Consider the following 21,730-nt stretch of genomic DNA (forward strand, 5'->3'; position numbering starts at 1 on the left):
CCGCTCTAGACCAAGAGCCAGACCAGCAGAGGCCGGGAGAGCTCTTTCCAGCACCCAGGGCCCTCCAAGCTCCTCCTCTGTGCTCCCCGCCTGCCCCACGGAACCCGGTGGGTCGAGGTGCGTTCGGAGGGGTCAGTCTGGGAGGCCAGGGAGGCCCAGTAACTTGCTTGGAGGCTGGGGGAAGTTGGCTTACGTGTAGGGGCCACCCCAGCCCTGGAGAAAGGTCTGGCCCTGGGCGGGGGTGGACCAGCTCCCAACCTTCAAGGCGCTTTCCCACCAAGACAGAGCCGAGGCTCTGGACCTCGAAGGACAGAGAGGTGAGTACCACCCGGGTCCCCAGTCCCCGCGCCCTCCGCCCCTGGGCCGCCCCCTCCCTGCCCCCGCGCGCTCCGTCCCCGCTGCTCCCTCCGCATGAGGCAGACGCGGGTGCAGGCCGAGACGCCTCCCCGGCTCGCGCTGCCCTGGACACGCTGAGGGAGGCGGAAGTGGGTTGTTGAGTGACGTAGTGACCGGAAACCCCGAGAGGTCTGAGACCCTCAGCCAGCAGGCGCAGCGTGTGTGCACGTGTGCACCCCGGGCACTCTCTCCACGTCTGTCCTGGAATCAGGGGCCTTCTCAGGCCCACAGCAGCCGGGACTCCACTGCCCCGCTGAAGTCCCAGCTGCAAGGCCACCTCAGGGAGGGGACACGGGCGTGGGGCTGCCACAAAACGCTCCCTGCCAAGCCTGGCAGCCCCAGCCCCTGGACACCGCACTGGAGGTCTCTGTGCGGGGCGCTGGCCCACCCGAGGACGCTTCCTCCCTCCCCGCCGAGCCGCACTCGGGGGAGTCTTCTGGGCAATACAACAGCCCGCTCTGTCCTTCCCATTTCCCACTCCGGTTCCTAAGACGGGACCGTGGGGATCAGGGTTCAGGAAGGATTTCAGAGCCACGGACACGGGTTCTTGGACGGCATGGTGGCAGTTGCAGGGCAGCCTTCCCTCGGTTGTCTGCCTGAAACCACCATCACCTCCTACCACGTGGGTGCCTGTGAACCGCAGCCAAACCCTGCCTGTCTCCATCTCTGATCAAGGGGCCCCTCTGTGGAACAAAAGGGGTCAGCACAGGTGGCACCAGCACCACTCCCCCCACCAGGCACAGTCCCTGACCCAGACTTCGAGGAATCGAGGGCCACGCTGCTTCTGTTTTTCTACCCGATGCGCATGTGGTGCCGGAGGCTCTGGGAATCAGCTGGCCCGGCACTGACCCCACCTGCTGCCACCCCAGAGGGAAGCCCTGTGCCTTTGGGATTAGCTCCGCGGTGACAAAGGCCAGCCACACGCCCCTCGGCCAGCGCACGAGGAGGGCACCCGGGCCGCAACATCAGGGCTCCCAAGACCCTGTGCTCTGAATGTACTTGGGGAGGTGGATACATCTCATCGACTTAGGCCTGCAGGCTGCAGAGCCCACAGCACCGGGCTGCCAGGGCCTCGGGGTCACCCTGACAAGGAGGAGACCACGTCACAGAACGCGCGTCTCTCCGGGAGGGTCCTGGCGCTGCTTTGGAGGGCGGCCCCGTACACCCTGGGCGTTCCACACACTTTCTCAAGGGGTGTCAGCAGGTGGCCAAACCAGGACAACATGGACAAAAATAAAGTCGGCTGAGAAAGCACAAAGGTTGTGTTCTTCAAACCCATACACACTGACAGGTGCCGCCACGTGTGGACACCAACCCACCGAAGAGCGTGCCCTGGCTCGTGCCAAGAATACACTCTGTACCTGTTTTAAAAACTTTTATTGCGCATAAAATGGCCCATTCCCCTTTGTAGATCAGTTGTTACCACCTTTAAAACTGTTTTCTTTAAACTCTCCCCACTTTCTGCCCCACTGAAAAAATTCTGCTCTTTGAAAAGATAGAGGCTAGTCTATCACTGCTGGTCAGAGCAGCTGGAGAACAGCTCCCGGGGCCAAGGCCAGAAGATGCCATCTGAGCAGGACTGGACCCCCAGGTGGAGCCGCTGGTGACCTCAGCCTGAGGCGAGGTGCGCTGCCGCCCTGCCTCTGCTGGAGCTGAACCCGGTTGTCCCTGCATGGGCCTCGGGCTTGGGCTTGCTCACGCCGTGGCATTTCAGAGAGAGAGAGAGATTTCCTGCTGCCCTGCCTTCACGGGGACTTGACAGGAGCGGAGTGCATTTCCAGAGCTGGGAAACACTGCATGCAGCCGTCAGCAGGGCACTACAACAACCTGCAAACTAGTGGTTATAAAACGGGAGCGTTCAGAAAAAGTGCTCTACTAGAACCTGAAGTCGTAGCCCTGCGGGAGGGAGTGGGGGAGCATTTCCGAGCTTCTCTGCAGCCTCCAGGCCGTCCTCGCTCCTGCAGGCACAGTGTGCTTCCGCAGGGGCGGGTGTCGTGTCCCTCCTGGCCACTCTGTAAACTTGTCCTCGTCCTGGGTGGGCAGAAGCTCGAGGGACGGGCCTGGCAGTTGCGGTGCACTGGGGCGGTGGGTGGGAAGGGTATGGGAAGGGTAGGCAAAGGCCACACAGGCGATGAATCCTGTCCCAAGCCCAATTTTATTGGAAGGCTGGGATTTAAGGACGGGATCTAGAACACCCTCTGCTCCCCCTTTTAAGAAAGGAGAATAGAAATGGAGGCTCTACCTCATCAAGCAAGAGGTGAAGGTCAGAGCCATGAGGGCTGGAGCAGCGCGTGCCCTGGATTCCAGGGGGGCAGACGGCAGCTTTGGGACAGACTGAAGAAGAAGACAGTTCTTTGCTCCTTTGCAGTGAGAATGACTCTGTTCAAGTTGAGGCACGATGTGGTTCCCCAAGGACGTCCCAAGGTCGGCGTGGACGCCCCTTGTCCTGCCGAGGCCTCTCCTCCCTGCACGCGGTCCCGCTCCACCAGGAGTCGGCTGGAGGGCCTCGGGACTGGCCTGGCGCTGCCCTCGCTCCTCTGTGGACGAGCACGGCCCCTGCAGAGTCTAACAGTGGCTCTGCAGGCTGGACACTGCCGGCCTCTGGCTGAGCCACGGCACCAGCTGGCTCCATGGTGCTTCCCGTCCAGTGCCTCCCCACGAAGAGGCGCTGGGCTGGAGCTGGGCCGGAGCTCGTGGGGCTGGGCCGGAGCTCGTGTGTGTGTGTGAACCCAACTGGAGTCCCCCAGTGTGCCATCACTGCAGCTCCAGCTGGCTGGGTCTGGGCCTCGCTGAGCAGGGTCCCACACTCTGGTGCAACCGGCCTAAAACTTTCTTTAATAAACGTGCTGTGGGAGGTGAGACCTCGGCACCAAAACGGAGGAAAAATGGGTTCTGCAGAGCCATAATTCCAACAGGGAGGCCAAGAGGCATCTGTGCCTCATGGCGTGGCCTCCAGCAGCTCAAACGCATCCTTGACAAGCGAGCGGTGTAGACACGGACGCCCGGGGCCGGGCACAGGAGGACGGGCGCTGCACGCCGGGGCCCACACGGGGGTCTTGCTGACCTGAGGGCTCAGGTCAGCCCCACGACGAAAGAGTAACGAATGGAGTGACAGCGCGGTCAGGTGGGACCCACCTCCACACCCCTACCCAGGTGCCAGGCAATCAGTATCCCGGTAAAGATATAAAAGTGAAGTTGCTTCTTTTCAAGTATTAAAAAAATAAGTTAATTGACAAAGAGAGTGCGAAGCGGCCGCGTCTCCCAGGCTGTCAGCTTCGCTCGGGGCAAACACAGGAACGAGGCGAGGACAAGGCCAGCCTGTGGCGGGGCCGGAAGAGGGTCTCCGCCCGACCCTGAAGTCAGTATCTTCCAGTGTCGTGAATTAAAAGCAAATACAGCAGCCTCAGGCCTCAGGCCACAGCCAGGAGAGGCCTGGAGTGTGGCACTGGGCCCGCGGGGTGGGCCTCCTCAGCCCTGGGCCTGGGGGTCGCGGGGGGAGCCGTGTCCCTCCTACCAGGCGTCCCCCCCGGGACCCACGTTCCTCCGTCTCCGAAGCAGGAGGACAGGGAGGCCTCTTGGAGGAGGCTGAGCTACTGGACCACCATCTTCACCTGGGGCTCCCACAGCTCGGCGCTTGACTGCTCTCAGAGCCCCGAGGAGGTCTGAGTGCAAACTCCCAGGAGGCGCCAGGCCCGCTCAGACCTCGGATCTGGGTGGTCTGGGAGAAGCCAGCCTGGCCAGACGGATGCACAGACCAGCCAGGGCCGGGGCGGCGCTCAGGACCAGTTCAGGCTGAAGCCCTTGGACAGCATGGCGGCCTCCAGGTCCTTGTCCTCCTCCTTCTCCCGGAGCCGCTGCTCCTCCAGCAGGGCCACCAGGGCGTCTCTCTGCTCCACCACCTCCAGCATCTCGTTCAGGATCCTCTTCTCCTCCGACAGCTCCTCCTCCGTCTTCAGGTGATCTGGGCAGAACCAAACACGTGAGTCTGCAGGGCCAGAGGCAGCGGCCCACACCTGCCTCCCCGCCCCTCCTACCTTCCATGGCCATCCGCTCGCGGAGCTCCTGCTGCAGCCGGCTCTGCCGGTCCTCCAGCTCCAGCTCCCGGGCGCTGGGGTTTCCGGGGATGTAGGGGGAAAACAAGCAAGTGACTGGTGGGGGGTGGCACAGTTCCGCATCCCCTAAACTGGGAGGGGGCTGCGCTCCTGCTGTGATGGGCCCTGAGCCCACGTCCCACCTCGGCTCCCCCAGACCCAAGGCCACTCACAAGATCATCAGCTCCGACTCATAGCGTACCACGGCGTTCTTCTCCTGCACCAGCTTGAACCACTCCTGCATCAGTTTGGGGTCGTCCTTCTTGCCCATACCTGCCGAGAGAGGGCGTGTCGGGCAGGCAGTGCCGCTGTCCCCAGCCCGGACTCGGCAACGGGGCAAATGTGCAGAGAGCCCAGCAGTGCGCTGCCTGACGCTCCCGGGCCAGGCCCAGTTTGCCTTCGGCCACGAGGACGCCCCACCCCCAAGGGTCCCCAGCCTGCGCCTTCCTCTGTCCCTCCGGCCGGCCTCACGCCCCAGCCGCTGGAGGCAGCTTGCCTGGACCTCTCCTGCTCGACCGCTTGCTTTCTCTTGGCATGTTTTCGGTGCTCTGCCCTCCTTTTTTCTCTTTTTCATTCATCTAGCATGTATTTGGTACTTGCTAGGTACTAGGTCTGCTTTGAGGCCAATCTAATGAAGAGGCAAATGGAGATTAAAAGGGTACTCGGCCTTCCTTTCCGGGGACACTCACTACAGCACCTCCACAGGGTCACTGCCCCGAGGCCTCCTCGTGTCCGATATCCTGACCAGGGAGGTGCCTCTCTCAACTTGCGGCTCCTCGGGCTTCCTGACAGATGCTCCCGCGACCCCTGCATGGCAGACGCAGTACGTCCCTGGGAGGCGTGGGGACTCTCAGCAGGGCAGGGAGACCGCAGGCTCCCCGCTCTGATCCAAGCCCAGCGGCAGCTTCTGGGGCAGGTGCCACCCACACTCGGCTGCCTGCACCCCACTCAGCTGACACCCGTCTCCACCAGGAGTGGCCTGACCCCCTCGGGCTCAGCCGCAGCAGGGGGAAGGAAGACCTTTCCAAGGAGCCACACCCCACGGAGGGGACACAAGGAAGCCCACGGCCGTAGTGGGTCCTGTCCAGACGCAGAAGCCAGACTGCGGTGGCTCTTCGCTGTTTTCAGATTACAAGCCACTCGACAGTCTCAGGAAACTTGGGGACTCTCTTCCTGGAAAACTGCACGTGAACACATCCAATAACTCTGCCAAGGACTCCAGGTGTTCATGGGCCCCAGAAGTCCACCCACGGCTGGGCTAAGAGGCCGGGACGGGGAGGTCTCTCCAAGTGCCTCTGCTTTACGGGTCACTGGTCAGAAGTCCTCTCCCAGTAAAACCAAGCCCAGGAACACACGGGGTGACTCTCAGGGACCCCGGCCTCCCACCGCACGCAAGGGCAGGGGCCGCGTCTGCACTGCGCTGTCCTGGGTCCTGGCCGCTGCGGAGTGCGTGCTGGGCGCCGGGGCCAGAGCACTCCCAACCGCCCGGCAGCCCCCATCCAGCTCCGCGCGTTCCTTCCTGAGCGGCTCTGCACAGGGCACCCGCGGGGCGTACAGGGAGTACGGGGCCCGGGGCAGGTAAGCTCTCTGGGCACCAGGATGCCTCCTGAAGCGCTCGAGCCAGCTCCGGAGGGACGGCCGAGGTGGACGCAGCTGGTGGTGGTCAGCGGTGAGCAAGCGCCGGGGAGAGCAGAGGAAGGTTAGCGGGTTAGCCGTGGTCACACTCCCTGGCCCCGCCCGCATGCCTTGTCAACGACAATCACCACCACAAGGGACTGCAAACCAGACAAACTTAAAACACACACACACTCAGCAAGACACAGGGCAGAGAAGTTTGCTTTTAGTGGTTTGGAAAGAACTGGGGCATCTGTGTAGCACAGTCTTTGTAAGGACAGTATTCCTCGACTTCACCAGCACAAATCGCTGCCACACGGGGCAGGGCTCCTCACCCGCGTCCCGGTCCCTCTATCTGTGGGACTGGAGGCTGAAAGGCCCGACCACGAGCGGTGGCCTGGAACCGTGGATGCCTGCAGCCTGAGAGGCCCCCAGACCTGGACCTGCTCCCTGCCTGCACCCCGCCCCCCAGCCCCCCGAGACAGTCGAAGGGATACTGTACCTTGTAAGGGACTGCCACATACTCAGGGGGTTTGTAACAGGGCTACCAGGTATCAGAAGAAGAAAGAGAAAGAGCTGGGTTTCGGGTCCCTGTTTGACTAGTGTCGCTACGCCCCCCCGAGAGGCGGTGGGGAGAAGGTTGGGGTTTACTTTACCTTCCTGGACACAGCAAGGGCAGAAGGAGAGAGGTCTACGTCGTGGAGTCCCGCCACTGGGCTCAACTTCAAAAAGGGCCAAACAAGGAGGAGGAGGAGACGAGACGGACAGAGAGGAGGAGGAGTAGGAGTGCGGAAGTGGAGAGGGACAGGGAGAGGTGAAGTGAAAAACAAGCAGAGGACAAAAAGCAAAAAAAGTGAGAAAGGAACAACAGGAGGAAAAGAAAAAATACAAGAAATGGAAAAGCAGAAGCAAGGGAAACACAGTCTACAAATGAATTCAGTCCTTTATCCAGCACGGAAACTGAGCAGGAGCAGCCCCGGGCCTGGGGAGGGCGGGCTCCCTCCTCCTCTGGTCCTTGCTGGGAGGGTGGTAGAGCTGGGAATGACCATCTGGGGGCCTTTTGGGTTTGGGGATCCCTCCGTGAAAACATCCAAAGTGTCAGCAGGCCTGCCCGCTGCCGTGGAGCGGCCAGGCCCAAGTGAGAGTTCTCAGGTGTTACCATGTGGGTGAATCTAAGGGCTGGGGGCGTCTCTGGGCGCTGAACCCATAGAGGAGCTCCCCGCCACAGAGGCAGCGCCCAGTCTTTGATGGGCCTCCAGGGCCAACACCTGTGATGCTCTGATTCTGAGCCAGGGCTCGTTGGTCCAGCGCGTCCCCACGGAGGCGGTCCCCACCGCCCGAATCTCTGTCCCCCCATAGCCAGGGAGGGCCGATCGCCCCTCTTCCTCTGCCCCTTCCCTCTCCGCAGAGGGTCGACGCCACAGCTGGGGACGCTGTCACACTGCGGACTGCACGACAGGACACGCCAGAAACTCACAGAAACAAAGCTGGGAAGTCGTGCAGAGGACACCTCTAGACTCGGGGCCTGGGGCTCTCAGGAGGGGGGACCGTCAGCAAGGGACCATCACAGAACCACAGGGCACACGCAGGAGCCACGGCCCCGCGTGGTAGGCAGGGCCTGGACCATTAGAAACAAGCCTGTTTCGGTGAACACGAGGGCCAAGCAGCCACGTGTTGGTTGAGAGGCCCTTTACTTTGCAACGGGGTGAGTGCAAGTGCCACGTTTTCTCTTTCTTTTAAGCTCTTCTCTGTGTTCTCCACAGGGCTTTGTGCATGAATCTGATATTGGGTGAAAATTCACGACTAAGGCCAGAGGCTGTGTGTGTGTGGGTGTGCAGAGGCTGTGTGTGTGTGATGGGTGTGCAGAGGCTGTGTGTGTGGGGTGTGCAGAAGTGTGTGTGTGGGGTGTGCAGAGGCTGTGTGTGTGGTGGGTGTGCAGAAGTTGTGTGTATGGGGTGTGCAGAGGCTGTGTGTGTGTGGCGGGTGTGCAGAGGCTGTGTGTGTGTGGTGGGTGTGCAGAAGTTGTGTGTGGGGTGGTGTGCAGAGGCTGTCTGTGTGGTGGGTGTGCAGAGGCTGTGTGTGTGTGTGGGGGGGGGGGTGGTACGTGTGCAGCGATCACGTCCAGAGTTCCGAGTGGCGTGACCAGGTGGTCACTGGGGCAGGCGCGAGCCTCCTTTCTTACAAACACCCCCAACTTATAACTCATCTACATGCAGCCTTCTCTGTCTCAAGGCTGGTGCTCAAGACACCTGGATGTGCCCACAAACTACAGGGTCCCCACCTCTGACGCTTCCTGGGACAGATGTTAAATGCAAACAGGCTGTGGGTGAAAGTGGAACAGCATCCCTGCTTGTTAGCAAGGGACAGGGACATGACACACAGCCACACGCATCCGAAACAAGGAAGCACGTGCCGGCAGCACAGGTAAGAATGTGCTTCCCCTTCTGGACATCACAAAATGCAGCATTCAGCCCCTTTTATGTAGACCACGTCCTCAGACGCCCTTCCAGCACAGAATACGGCATGAGATCACAGAACAGGACTCAGGACAGAAATTAGGAAAGCAGCACCCTCGTGACAACAGGCAGGGCAGATGTGAAATGGCCAGAGGCCATGAAAGGCGGGTTGCGACTCTCTTCCTTAGCCTTCCTGCGTGCTCTGATATTTCCATAATGTATACTTTATAATCAGAAAAAACACCCAAAAAATACTGTTTTAAAAAGAAGAAACTGAAGGGAAAAACCAGCCAAACAAGGGGAGTTCCACCCCAGACCTGAACCTGAAACGAGCATGCAAGGGAGACACAGAGGCGCTGGTTTGGAGCTAGTCTCTTGACTCATTTGGAGACATGAGAGACACAGATTTGGTTCACCAGCGGTAAGGGCAGAGAGGTCGTCACACTCATGGCAAATAGAAGTCGTTGACATTAGTTTCTGTATAACATCGGGGAGATGGGTTCCTGTCCGTGTGCATCACTCACTCTGACCCCAGCTGCCACCCAGAGCACCCAGAGCCCGAGTGCCAGGTGCGGCCTCGCAGGGCGGCCGTCAGCACCCACCCTCCCCAACTTCGGGTCAGGCGACATGTGTCACTGAATTTGAAAAGCTGCAGATTATCATCGTGCAGCCAGGCACATCTCACGGATTCCAGAGGGACGTGTGACGTGAGCGTGGCAGTGCGTCAGAATTCAAACCACGGGCACCTGTGTGGCCTCCTCTGGCCCCGGCACTGGCCCCGGGGGCTGCCCAGCCAGACAGGCATCGGCAGCCCTGCCGTCAAAGGAGGGTCCGGAGGCTCAGAGGGTCTGACGTGCGCAGCCCGACTAGGACCCGCCCTCGCTCTCCCGTTCCCAGCACAGAGGGCCCTTCCTAGAGGACCGACAGAGGCTCCAGGCAAACCCAACAAAAGGACGCAGCTTGGAGGACAGGGGTCACACACAGAGCCCACTCGGGCGCCAGACCTGGAAGGGCCACCAAGCCGCCTCCGCCCCGCCTAACGGAGAGGCCCAGAGAAGGCGAGTGGCCGGGCTGGGGACACGGTGAAGCGGGCCTGAAGCCAGGTTTCGTCTCCCTAAGGCGGGTGCTCTCCAGCGACTGCCTTGCCTCTCTGGTGGCCCGGGGCCGATCCAGGACCCTGCAGGCTGTGGAACAGCGGGCAGCCACGACCAGTCCTGCGGCAACCCCCCCTCCACTTGTTCTTTCTATATTTCCATCTCCCCTGCTTCTTCATAAAGGCTTTGCCTGCAGCACTGCATCCTCCCTCCCACCCAATCACCCCACTACAGGGAACGTCAGGGTAGCTGGAGACAGAGTGGCTGGTTTGCAAGCCGTAGGGCGGCATGCAGCATCTGACAGGGTGGAAGGCTCTGCCCGGCAGGCCCGGCCAACAGACAGAGAGCTGGGGAGATACCTTGTTAGGAAAACTCAGTATGGAACAAACCTCTAGACTGGGGGGAAAACGAACAGAAAAAAAAAAAGCATGTGAAAATTGAGATCCAACACACACACACACACGTGTGTACACACACAGGCTGGGACACGCACACACACAGGAATGCTGGGGAATCTCAAGGATTTAAAGTTCCTAAAGCAAAACCAGAGCCAGGCTAATGCTCAAACCGAACAGACCAGCCAAAAATCTGCCAGCATCAACTAAGGGGGGCGAACAGCACAGGGAGGCTTGGAAGGGGGAGTGGGCAGGCGGGCCGTGCTTCCCTGCCTTCCCACCACAACTCACAGCAACAATGAAAGCCCATCCCCAGTCCTTTACACTACGTTTCTAAACCACTCATGTTCTTTCAATTTCCCCTTGAGACATACAAATCAAGAGGTGAGGTCTTTGAAAACTAGAAATCAGGTGTATGTATTTCAATTAATTTTTTTTTTGGTCACACCATGCCGCATGTGGGATCTTAGCTCCCTGACCAGTGATCAAACCCACGCCCCCTGCATTGGAAGCACAGAGTCTTAACCAATGGACCGCCAGGGAAGTCCCCAGGTGTATATATTTCTAAGTTTAAGTTCTCCAGAAGAGATGTTTTTATCTGAAGATGTCCAGTCGCTTACTTGGTCTAGTGCAACAAGATTGGTGGCTGGGCAGGCGGGACGCTGCCTCTGTCCTTTAATGGGTCCTTTGAAATCACAAGATTCAGCTTTGTGGAAAGGGGATCTTTATACTCTGTGGCTCAGAAAGAGACTTTTAACAGATTTGGTGCCTTTAAAAGTTAGCTGAGAGCCACTGTAAGACCCCACGGAAGCAAGTCTGTGTGGCGGGCAGAGGTCGGGCAGGGATTTGGAGGCTGGTCTCCTCTGGCAGGGTGGCTGAGCCTCCTCTTACCCACGCAGGAAGTAAGATTGGTGCTGGGTTTCCCTGTGGCTCTTTGGGGATGCAACAGTAGAGAAGCAATCAGATTCTACACTTCAGGCTCCAAATTTCAAAAGGGTAAAATTTCCCCAAATAATGAGATTACCAAGCGCTCCAAGAAGGAAACATCAGCAGGCACTGAAAAGGGGGCTGACTCTGGCATCTGTTCTCCTCCCGGAGTCTGTGGGAGGGCAGCAGCCTCTGCGTGCTGCGCAGAGCCCACCGAGGTCAGACTTTACACGGAAATCACAGAGAACTGACAGAGCAGGAAGTGAATCGGGCAGCAGGGCTCATAAGGTGTTTAATGTGGGCGTTCATAATTCAGAGATACACTGAGTTCCTTTTTCTATTTATTTCATTTTCCCCTGGAATTTGTGGGAATTCTAAACCCAGAAGGCTAGAAGCTGAAGTCCAGGGACATAGAAATGGAAACAGCCAACATCTTATCACTCAAGCCAACAGGAGCAAAGAAAGCAAAACTAGCCACATGAGGTAATCAATGTGGCAACAGTATTCGAGCTAGGAGGGAAGGGCGAACGTAATTTTAAAGAAATGGGTTTGATAGTTCTTCCCAGTAGATTCTGAATTAAACAAAAAAATACTTTTCACATTCGTTTGGAATCGACATAAACGTTCCCCAGGGGTGTCGGGAAGCAGCGGGAAGGGAGCCCAGGACGTTAGTCAGGGGTGGGGTCTGTTAGTCGGGGTGTAAGCATCAGCCCTTTTACAGCAGCAATGGCCACGAGGTGGCAGCACCTGGACACCAGAAGCTCAGGGCCCTGGAAGGCCGTGCAGAGGGGCGAACCCGTGGACATGGGGTGAGAGAGCAGAGCAGAGGCCAGCGACAGTCCACCCCCAAGGAGGCCGGGAGGCTGGGAGCCTCCTTACTGGTGGAGCCTCTCTAAGACCAGGGCTCTGTCTTGAGTCGCCATCAGAATCATGATTTGGTTTTTAAATGAATGGGCCAAGAAGTGACCCTCTTAAAAGGATGGGATTACGGTAAAATATGAGAGAGTGATCTTTGTCCCCTCGTCTGTTTTAAGACCACTTTCAGGCACGGAGCCTGCATGGGGAGATGAAGAGGTCAGACCGCCTGACCCAGGACGCAGGACTCCAAGAAGGCGCCGGGCCCCGGAAGCCTCGGGAGCAGCCACCCGGCTTGGCTCCTGATACGAGAGCAGCCTTCCAGAAGAAAAGGTGCCCAAGGTCTAGAGGTGAGACTCAGGCCTTGGCTGCTTCTCTGATCCGACACAAATGGTGAGCTTTGTATGCAAGACAGCAAACATACTGAGTTCCTTTGAGAGGGTGGTTCCACTTCAGAAGGCATGAGAGTGGCCTGAAAGGTTTGTTGAAGCAGGTAACCAGGCCTCACCTCCAGGGCTCCTGACTCAGAAGGTCTGGGGCGGGGCCTGAGAACCTGCACTTCTAACAGGCCCCCAGGGGGTGGTGCCAATGCTGGCACTCCAGGGACCATACACGGAGGACCACTGCCTGGGACTTTTCCTGTCTTTGTTGAAAAGAGCTGCAAAGTAGGTCCCTGGACAGAGCAAGGAGGGAGGAACATTCTCAGAGGCATCGGTCAACACAGCCTCAAGTCTGGTGATCCGGGCAGAAATCACCACGACACCACTCCCAGGCACCTGGACCTCGCAGCGGGGGCCCGAGCACGCCCTGATGGAGACAGCGGAGGCCGAGCTCTCTGTGCGTTTGGTTCCCGAGTGTGGGTGGCAGTGAGCCTCCTGGGGGGAGTGGGAGGGATGTGATTCGAGGGGAGGTCGTGGTAGAGCGTGCTGAGTGTGTCCGTACGTGCTCCTACCGTCAAACAACCAGACGACATTAGTGGGACCAGAGTGAAGATCTGAGGTGGACAGGCTGGGGTAGGTGAACTTTTATTCATAAAACATTAAAACAACCCCGGGCAGCAAAAGCTATCTCAGGTCTCCCCCTGGAGAACGTACGGGCAGGGGGAGGGTCGGGCATTGCTCCCTTTGAGCTGGAAAAGGGCCTGTGCTTTTGCCATCTGCTGGTTATCGGGATGACTTCTTGCTGTTTGTGAGCAGGTGCGGGGGAGGGGGGCATCAGCAGGGTTAGTTCAGCAACAGGGCTGCATACATACCACCCAGACGCAAGTCGATGAGGTCAGTGTAATAAGACTCTCCCCAATAGTCTACAACAAGGAATCGGTGAAGAGAGTTACTGCATCAGATAACCCTCCGGTCCCCCCGAGCCTCGAGCAATGAACGGCGTGAAGCATAAGAAACACCCAGAGACGCAGCAGGAGGGGGACAGGCGGCAGCTGGAAAGCATGTGCCCCCCCAGGTGCCCCCCCGCCCCCCCACGTGCACACTGTAGCCACAGACCTCTGGGTGCGAGGGGTGGTCACAGAAAACCACAGGTGACTGCACTGACAGAAAGCGATCAGCCAGGACAGAAGCCTTGGCTTGGTCGGGAATCCTGCTGGGACTCAACCTCATCTAACTAAGATTTAAAAAAACTCAAGGGCAGATCAAAGGTTACGAACCTCCCTAATTTCCGAATATTAGAAGCCCCAGGCTGAGGGGCTGAAGGCGAAACGTGAACACCCTAAAAAAGCTGTGTCAGGAACCAGCCCTCAGCTTGCCCTGTCCACACCGACCCCACCAGGAGAAGCACTTCTGCTGGACGGCCTGAGATGAAGGAGGCCCTGTTTCTTCTGCGTTCAGGCCCCCTGAGAGCGGGCAACGGGCGGCAACGTATTCTCGTTCATCACACTCCAGGACCCCGACACAGGCGCTGTGAGCGAGGACGGCCCCCCAGGACCGTAACGCACGCAGAGCGGAGTCGGCTGCGGTTCGCTACCCTTTCCTCCACAACTCACAATCTGACAGCTGGTCCTGGCAGCCTCTGGTTCCACACGAGGGCTCCTCCTTCCAAAACACACACACTGGAAAGCAGACTGAGGCTGATCCAGTGGGTTCCAGAGACAAAGAGGGCTTCCCAGCTGCCCCAGACCAGAAACCTCACGAGTCTCAGTCTCATCCAAGGCTCTGAAGCTAAACTTGCTGTGCGGATATACGTAAGACTCAGAACTATGCGAGCCTTCTCTGGAAGGCAGCTAGGCCACCAGTCTGACCCCGCAGAGAGCCCATCAGGTGAGATCGAATGGCCAGTTCAGGGAAGGAGCTGACCAGCACTCCTCAGCCCGAATGGCCTTCTCAAAGGCTCGGCTGCGAGCAAGCAGACTAGCAGGAGGGATGGGACACAGAAGCCCAAGAGAAGGCACAGTTGAGCCTCAAAGACGACCTCTGTCAGGTGGGAACAGAGCCCCAGGGGCTTCTGACAAGAGGGAGCCTAGGAAGTGATGTGCTTAGAAGAAAAAAAGCAAAGTACTGGGTTCCTGTGTCGAGTGTTTCCCAAATGCATTGTGGGAATCTCCCAACGGAGGTACTACAGCCCGTCTTTGAAACAGGAGACGTGTATTTGGACACAAGTTCTGGGAAGCTTAGCAGACTCTGGACCAGAACTGTGGTTTCAACCTGCTCTCTGGAAGCTTCGGGCTCTTCAAGTGCTGTTCCGGGGTCTCCCAAATACCCAATTCATAACTACTTTTAACTCATCAAAAAACTTAAACACGGCTTCCCTGGTGGCGCAGTGGTTAAGAATCCGCCTGCCAGTGCAGGGGACACGGATTCCATCACTGGCCCGGGAAGATCCCACATGCCGCGGAGCAACTAAGCCCGTGCGCCACAGCTACTGAGCCTGCGCTCTAGAGCCCGTGAGCCACAACTACTGAGCCCAAGTGCCACAACTACTGAAGCCCGCATGCCTAGAGCCCATGCTCCGCAAGAGAGGCCACAGCAATGAGAAGCCCGCGCACTGCAACGAAGAGTAGCCCCCGCTCACCGCAACTACAGAAAGCCCGCGCGCAGCAACGAAGACCCAACACAGCCAAAAATAAAAAACAAATAAATAAATTAATTTAAAAAAAAAAAAAAACTTAAACAGGACACACCATGTTCAAATCTTTGATCCGCCAATGTGTAACCCACTGAAGCCCATCAACATGTTAATCTGTGCTGCAGGTAAACTCGCTTCTGTGAGGCCCCAGGACCAGGCTTCTTCTGCCCTCTGTGTGCGAGTGTCTGTCCTGCCTGTGACGCAGGGGAAGATGACACTTCATTCATTAACTTCAATCCTGGCCTGCTAGCAGAGTCTCACTCTCGGAGTGTCCTGCCAGGGTGGTCCTCCAGGGGCCAAGGTGATCCTCCAGGTGCCATGGTGGTCCTCCAGGTGCAGGGTGGTCCTCCAGGTGCCAGGGTGATCCTCCAGGTGCAGGGTGGTCCTCCAGGTGCAGGGTGGTCCTCCAGGTGCCAGGGTGGTCCTCCAGGTGTCAGGGTGATCCTCCAGGTGCCACAACACATAGCACAGCTGGTTCTGGGTTCACTGTATGTTTGGGAGCATTTATCTGAGATCTCTTCTTCATAAGGAATCTGAACTGCAGTTGGATCTGTAGTGATTCCACTGAGAGAGCAATTCCGACTTTAAGCTGCAGACACCCAGACCGTTCTCACTGTGCACGTCCTGAGATTCCCATGGCTGTATATGACCTGCCCCCACCTCTGCGCATCAGGTGCCCACCCTGCGTCCAGGGTTGGACTGGACATGGAGGGTATTAACCCTGCAGCTCTCCACAACCTGCATTTTCAAATTTGTGTTTATTAACATTTAAGAGTAATTTATTTTTTTTTTTTGCTTTAAACTTGAACTCATAATTTGTCTTGTAAAAAAGCTTTCTGCTGATTAAAAAAAAAGTTTGAAAACCACTGACTTAGATGAAATTCTGGTTGTATGTGTTTATGAAAAGGTAATTATCTAAACAACTAGTAAGCGGAATTTCAGCAAAATCCCAGGTCAATCCTCAGTGGCCCCTTTTCTCTGGCCCCTTGGCAGGCAGCAGACTGAGGAACGCAGCCTGTTGTGGAAATGCCGAGGGGCCGCCACGGACAGACCGCAGGGCAGCTGACAGATATCTGAATGCCATGCGCAACCATGAGCGCTGGGTGCGCATCTGGGCCTCAGAGCCCTGTGGGCACAGGGGCACTTACGCGAACTGTGACCCCCTCCACCGTGGCAGGAGGAATCTGAGGGTCCAGGGTCCCCCTGGCATCTTCGGCAAGAAGAGAGCGCAGAGATGGCAGGGCCCGCGGGTCCCCGTTCCCACTGTTGCAGGGCTGCTCCATCCAGGTGGTCAGGCTTGACCGAGGAGGCCGGGTCAGGGCACGCAGGGCGGGGGCCCTGCCGGGTGAACCTGAGTCCCCGCTCCTGGGCATAGGGGCCGGCTCGCCTCACGAGTCAAGTTCTCACATGTCATCTGGTGGCACAGTGAGTCCAGCATCAGGCACAAGACATCACAGCCTCATCTTCCTGCCTCGTGTCCTGTCTTCACCTGAAGGTCACCCTGAGTCGACTGTTAGCTGCACTCCGTGGCCGTGAAGGGTCAGGACGGGAGACCTCCTTTGTGCCTGACCCCAGTCCTCCAGAACCCCACGAACGCATCCTGACACCAGCCGCTCACTCGGAGGCCAACCACTGGTCAGTCTTCCAGCAAGATCAGAGGCAGTGACAGGCCGCATTCATGGCTGCCTCTTCCTGATTCGCCTTCAGTTTACCCCCAGCCCAAAGCCCAGAGGACCCGCCCCCGCTCCCGAGGAAAACCACGTCACCACCTGTCCTCATCCCTGGTCCCACGACTCTAGTGCTGACCCTGGAGGCCCATGCTCTCTACAAAGGGATGGAGGCTCCAGATTCGGGGGCTTGGGAAGGCAGGGAGGAATCACTAGTGCCTGGGCTGGAGCTACAGCTGGGGCTGGTCCAGTGGTTTCAAGGTCCTGAACCAACAGGGCCTCCTGGGCCCTCGGCACCTCTTTGCTCTCCCTGAGCCCCACTGTGCTGGGCCCACCCACAGGCTCTGGGGACAGTGGTGTGACTGCACTGCCCCCATGGCTCTGCCCCAGGAAGGGCAGCCACCAGCACATGGCCCTCACAGCCACTTCCCAGGGTCTGCTCTGCTTGGGCTCTGCCCTGAGTGCCCAGCCTCCAGGACAGAGCCTGGTCCACCCGGGGCACCAGCTCCACCTGTTGGGGCGGGGGGTGGGGGGTGGCCTGCACGAGCAGTTCTGTGATGGTTCCTTGTGCACAGCCTGCCCCGTTCCAGTCACTGTCTTCTCGAGGAAAAGATGGGGAGGAGGGAGGAGAGAGGAGGCCCAGGGCGTCAGCAGCAGATGATGGGCCGAGGGGACGGCCAGCCCTGAGACTGGGCAGGGCAGCGCCAGATGCACGGGCCTTTCTCCTCCTTTGCTTAACAGAAGCCCCAGCTCTCAGTGACGAGGGGACCAGAGAGAGAATCCTGCTGGAGACGAGCCGACTCCTAGGGCCGGGACGGGAACTAGCCTCCCGCGGGGCTGGGTGGGCTTTCCTCGGGGATCACCTGTCCGCCAGGAGCCCAGCCGGTACCTGCTTCCCCGCGCAGCGCCTTCTCCACGGCAACGCCTCTCTCCTCGAGCTGGCGCTGCTTCTCCTCCACCTGCTCCAGCTGCCGCTGGATGATCTGTGGGCGACACGACCGTGTGACGGAGGGAGGAGGGCGAAGCGGCCGGGCGCCCAGAGCGCGGCACGGGGGTGCAAACACCCCAGCGGGGCTCCTGAGAGTCTCAAACAGATCCTGCTTCAACAAGATTAGAACTGCCCAGCGCAGACTTGCGCTTGCTGGGGTCAGGGGTCGGGGTAAGGGACTGGGAGTTTGGGGTTAGTGGCTGTAAAGATGTAGGATGGATGAACAACAAGGTCCTGATGTACAGCACAGAGAATCATAGCCAATCTCCTGGGATAAAGCATCATGGAGAAGAGTATAAAAGGAATGTATACATGTAGATAACTGAATCACTTCGCTGTACAGCAGAGATTAGCACAACATTGTAAACCAACTCTACTTCAATGAAAAAACACGGCTCCACTCTGCACGGAGAGAGGCTTCTTAGGGATGACTGACACCCGGGAGGACCTCCCACCCCGAAGCAGCGGCAGGGACATATCTTCACACAGAAAATGAAATAAAATCCAGGGATCCGGTCATGCAGGGAACACAGATCCAGAGTAATGTCCAGGGAAAGGACGAGAAGACTGGTTTTGGAAAACCAAAGGAATATCTTTGCTGGGATTTGGACTTGCTGTTAATGTTTCTTGCCGTTGTAGAGCTTTTGATTATTGTCCTAATCTTTATGAACACAACTATATACATACGATTTCATTAAAAAACCACATTGCATTTAGGTATCTTTTAATACTTCACATTAAAAAATTATTTTTTGTTTAAAAAAAAAACGCTGGAAGGCCTGGGACCCTGAGGACAGCTCCAACCTCTAAATCCCAGGCGTGTCGGAGGCCAGCCAGTCACAGCTGCCTCTTGCTGACAGCTCTGACAAACGCACGAGCTGGCTTTACAGTGGTTCTTCCAGAGCTAGGGATCTAGGAGACTCAAAGCCTGGCCCCTCCCTTTCACCCAACCACCGCCCCCCCCCCCCCACCGCGAGGCGGCTCTGCTCGCCTCTTCTCCCGCCCTCCTGCGGGTGCGGACTCCCCACTGCTCACCTGGGCGCGGTGCAGCCGCTTCAGCTCCTCCTGCTTGGCCTGCCTCCGAGCCGCCTTCTGCACGCGCCGGGTCAGCTTGGTGTTCAGCTCCTCCTCCGTGTAAGTCCTCGGCTGGAGGGGACGACAGGGGTTTACTCAGTCAGGGTCACGGAGGCCACAGGGCAGGCGGGGGCGGGGTGTGCGCAGACGCCCAGACCCTCGGCCTGGCAGGAGCTCCACAGGCCAGGGGGCACCCGGAGATCCACGGGAGACGCTCGCATGGGGCAGGGGCAGGGACAGGAGGCTGGCTGCACAATGACTGCTGGGCAGTTAGGACAGGAGGGCGGGGCGCCTTTATTGCTGAGATCACCTGTTTCCCATGTAAGGACGTCTGCTCTTCTTTAAGACAGTGGGGGTAAACATGTTGATGAAATGTTTTCCCCAAGCCTCTTGCTTGTAGGGGGCACACAGGGAAAGGAAAAAGAGAACCCAGGACCCTTCTACTCTTTTGTTTGGTATCAAAAGCCACTTTTTTCAGATGAGCACCACTTGCAAGGTTCTTTGAAGAAGTCACGCCTGAAGGAAACAGGGGTGCTTCTATTTTAAGTCTGAGCGAACCCAAACCAACTAATGCAGCTGGAAGAAGGGTGCCGGTGAACCTGGACAGATCAGGGCTCTGCACACCAAGAGGAGGGAGGACGTGCTCTGGCAGGGCTGTGGGGCTGTCAACAACGGAGGGGCGCCCAGCCAGATAGCACAGCTGCACCTGCGAACGTGGCGTGGAGGGCACAGCAAGTGTCGGGCACAGTGGGTGAATGCGGGCGACACTGAGGGACACCTTCTTTACTGCCTCCAAGAAAACGAAAAAGGAGCCTTTGCAGACTTTAAAGGAGCTTCCGAATTTAACTCAGGAGTTTATCCTGGTAATCTTTATTCTAAGAGTTCCAGTGCTAGTGGAGAGCCACCACTTAAGGACCGTCTTGGGACTCCCCGAGCATGTACCCTGCAGGTCACGGAGCCAAGGGCTCAAGAACTCCCCGTTCCTGTGGCGCCCAGGCCCAGAGGGGCCTCCCTGTCCCCACTGGCACCCGGAGCAAAAGCACCACATGGCCCCCCAGCCTGCGACAAGCAAGGCACCTCCCCGTCCTTGCCCATTGCTGCCGTCCACGCGTGCCCAGACACGGTTAGCGAGGGTTCGGCTGCCGGGCTGGGCGGGGCTGCAGCAAGGCCTTCCCACAGGGACAGGACACAGCCTTCGATGTACATCATGTCCTGAACATAAACCGACTTTTAAGGGGACGTGATGGAGAACAAAGCAGAACGGCAATAATAACAACGATCAAAAATTAAAAATAGAACCCAGAAATGGAGCAAAATCAGCTACAAGTTTAAAACAAACATGCACGACTAAAACACATGATAGCTCTTCCCGTGTCAGCCAGGACGGCTGCATGCAGGCTGGGAGTGAGACGCCAGCAGCATCACCTCAGTGAACCCGTCTGAGTGAGGCCCGGGGTCACTCTTCTGCCGAGAAGACAGCGCCTCCTTCACTTGCCCCAAATTTCCTGTGCTCTGTCCTCAGTCCCCTTGTGTGTAAAGTAACCACAAGGTCACAGGAGCTCTTTCTCTGTGCAAGTTCAGACTCCTCCTCTGGCCGAACGCTGCAGGGTGATGGCTGGGGGCAGGTGGTGGGAGCCCTGGGTAGACTGCGAGTCACCCAAGCTCTCTGTCCTGCTGGTGTCCCTGAACAGGCCCCAGCAGCCCTGGGAGGGGGTGGCCATCTCCCGATTATACGCCAAGGAAGGGACCTAAATGGCATGAATAACAGACTTCCACCAGGGATACTGCAGGCAGTCAGCGTGGCCTCTTCTCATCCACTGAGCCTAGAAGAGAGCTGCTTGGCAGCCCCATTAAATAGCTCAAAGGCAGGAAGGGAGCGAGAGGGGCGGCCGCTTCTCCCAGGTCAGGGCCTCCCGGAAGCCACACCTGGCCATGTGTGCACATCCTGCCTCCAGCCAGAGTGAGGAAGGTTTTCATTATCAGAACAAGGCAGTTGAAAAGGAGACAGGTAATTTCCCCATGTGGCATGTGAAAAAATCCAAAGGAACTAGTAACTATAGCCTGAGGACCAGCACTTATCTATTAAATTAAAGGGGGTGACTGAATAGCCAAAACAACCTTGAGAAAGAAGAATGGAGCTGGAGGAATCAGGCTCCCTGACTTCAGACTATACTACAAAGCTACAGTAATCAAGACAGTATGGTACTGGCACAAAAACAGACACATAGATCAATGGAACAGGATAGAAAGCCCAGAAATAAACCCACGCACCTGTGGTCAACTAATCTATGACAAAGGAGGCAAGGATATACAATGGAGAAAAAACAGTCTCTTCAATAAGCGATGCTGGGAAAACTGGACAGCTACATGTAAAAGAATGAAATTAGAACCTTCTCTAACACCATACACAAAAATAAACTCAAGGGCTTCCCTGGTGGCGCAGTGGTTAAGAATCTGCCTGCCAATGCAGGGGACACACGTTTGAGCCCTGGTCGGGGAAGATCCCACATGCCACAGAGCAACTAAGCCCGTGCGCCACAACTACTGAGCCTGTGCTCTAGAGCCCGTGAGTCACAACTACTGAAGCCCGTGCGCCTAGAGCCCGTGCTCCGCAACAAGAGAAGCCACTGCAATGAGAAGCCCGAGCACTGCAATGAAGAGTAGCCCCCACTAGCCGCAGCTAGAGAAAGCCCGTGCACAGCAACGAAGACCCAATACAGCCAAAAATAAATAAAATAAATAAATATATTTTAAAAATGGTATTTTTTACGTAACTAGAACAAAAAATCTTAAAATTTGTATGGAGACACAAAAGACCCAGAATAGCCAAAGCAGTCTTGAGGGAAAAAAACGGAGCTGGAGGAATCAGACTCCCTGACTTCAGACTATACTACAAAGCTACAGTAATCAAGACAGTATGGTACTGGCACAAGAACAGAAATATAGATCGATGGAACAGGATAGAAAGCCCAGAGATAAACCCACACACCTATGGTCAACTTATCTATGACAAAGGAGGCAAGGATATATTATACAATGGAGAAAAGACAGCCTCTTCAATAAGTGGTGCTGGGAAAACTGGACAGCTACATATAAAAGAA

The 21,730-nt window shown here is 57.3% G+C and overlaps 1 protein-coding gene across 14 annotated transcripts in view; it reads right to left on the reverse strand.

Moving 5' to 3' along the window:
- Positions 1-1,756: 1,756 nt before the first annotated feature.
- Positions 1,757-21,730, reverse strand: part of MICAL3 (microtubule associated monooxygenase, calponin and LIM domain containing 3) — a 189,197-nt gene continuing 169,223 nt past the window's right edge. For 12 of the 14 annotated variants that reach the window (XM_061206117.1, XM_061206114.1, XM_061206116.1 and 9 more), the window contains 5 exons: positions 18,591-18,701; positions 17,457-17,550; positions 4,661-4,760; positions 4,431-4,504; positions 1,757-4,357 (listed from right to left, as the gene is read on the reverse strand). In XM_061206117.1, coding sequence (XP_061062100.1) covers positions 4,173-4,357; positions 4,431-4,504; positions 4,661-4,760; positions 17,457-17,550; positions 18,591-18,701 — 564 coding nt within the window. In that variant the 3' untranslated portion in view covers positions 1,757-4,172. Of the gene's footprint in view, positions 4,358-4,430; positions 4,505-4,660; positions 4,761-16,157; positions 16,315-17,430; positions 17,551-18,590; positions 18,702-21,730 lie in introns of those variants that run through there. The other 2 variants (XR_009702624.1, XM_061206124.1) reach the window with 2 other exon arrangements.

Source organism: Eubalaena glacialis, chromosome 11 (assembly GCF_028564815.1).
Source record: "Eubalaena glacialis isolate mEubGla1 chromosome 11, mEubGla1.1.hap2.+ XY, whole genome shotgun sequence".
In the NCBI taxonomy this organism is placed as follows: domain Eukaryota; kingdom Metazoa; phylum Chordata; class Mammalia; order Artiodactyla; family Balaenidae; genus Eubalaena; species Eubalaena glacialis.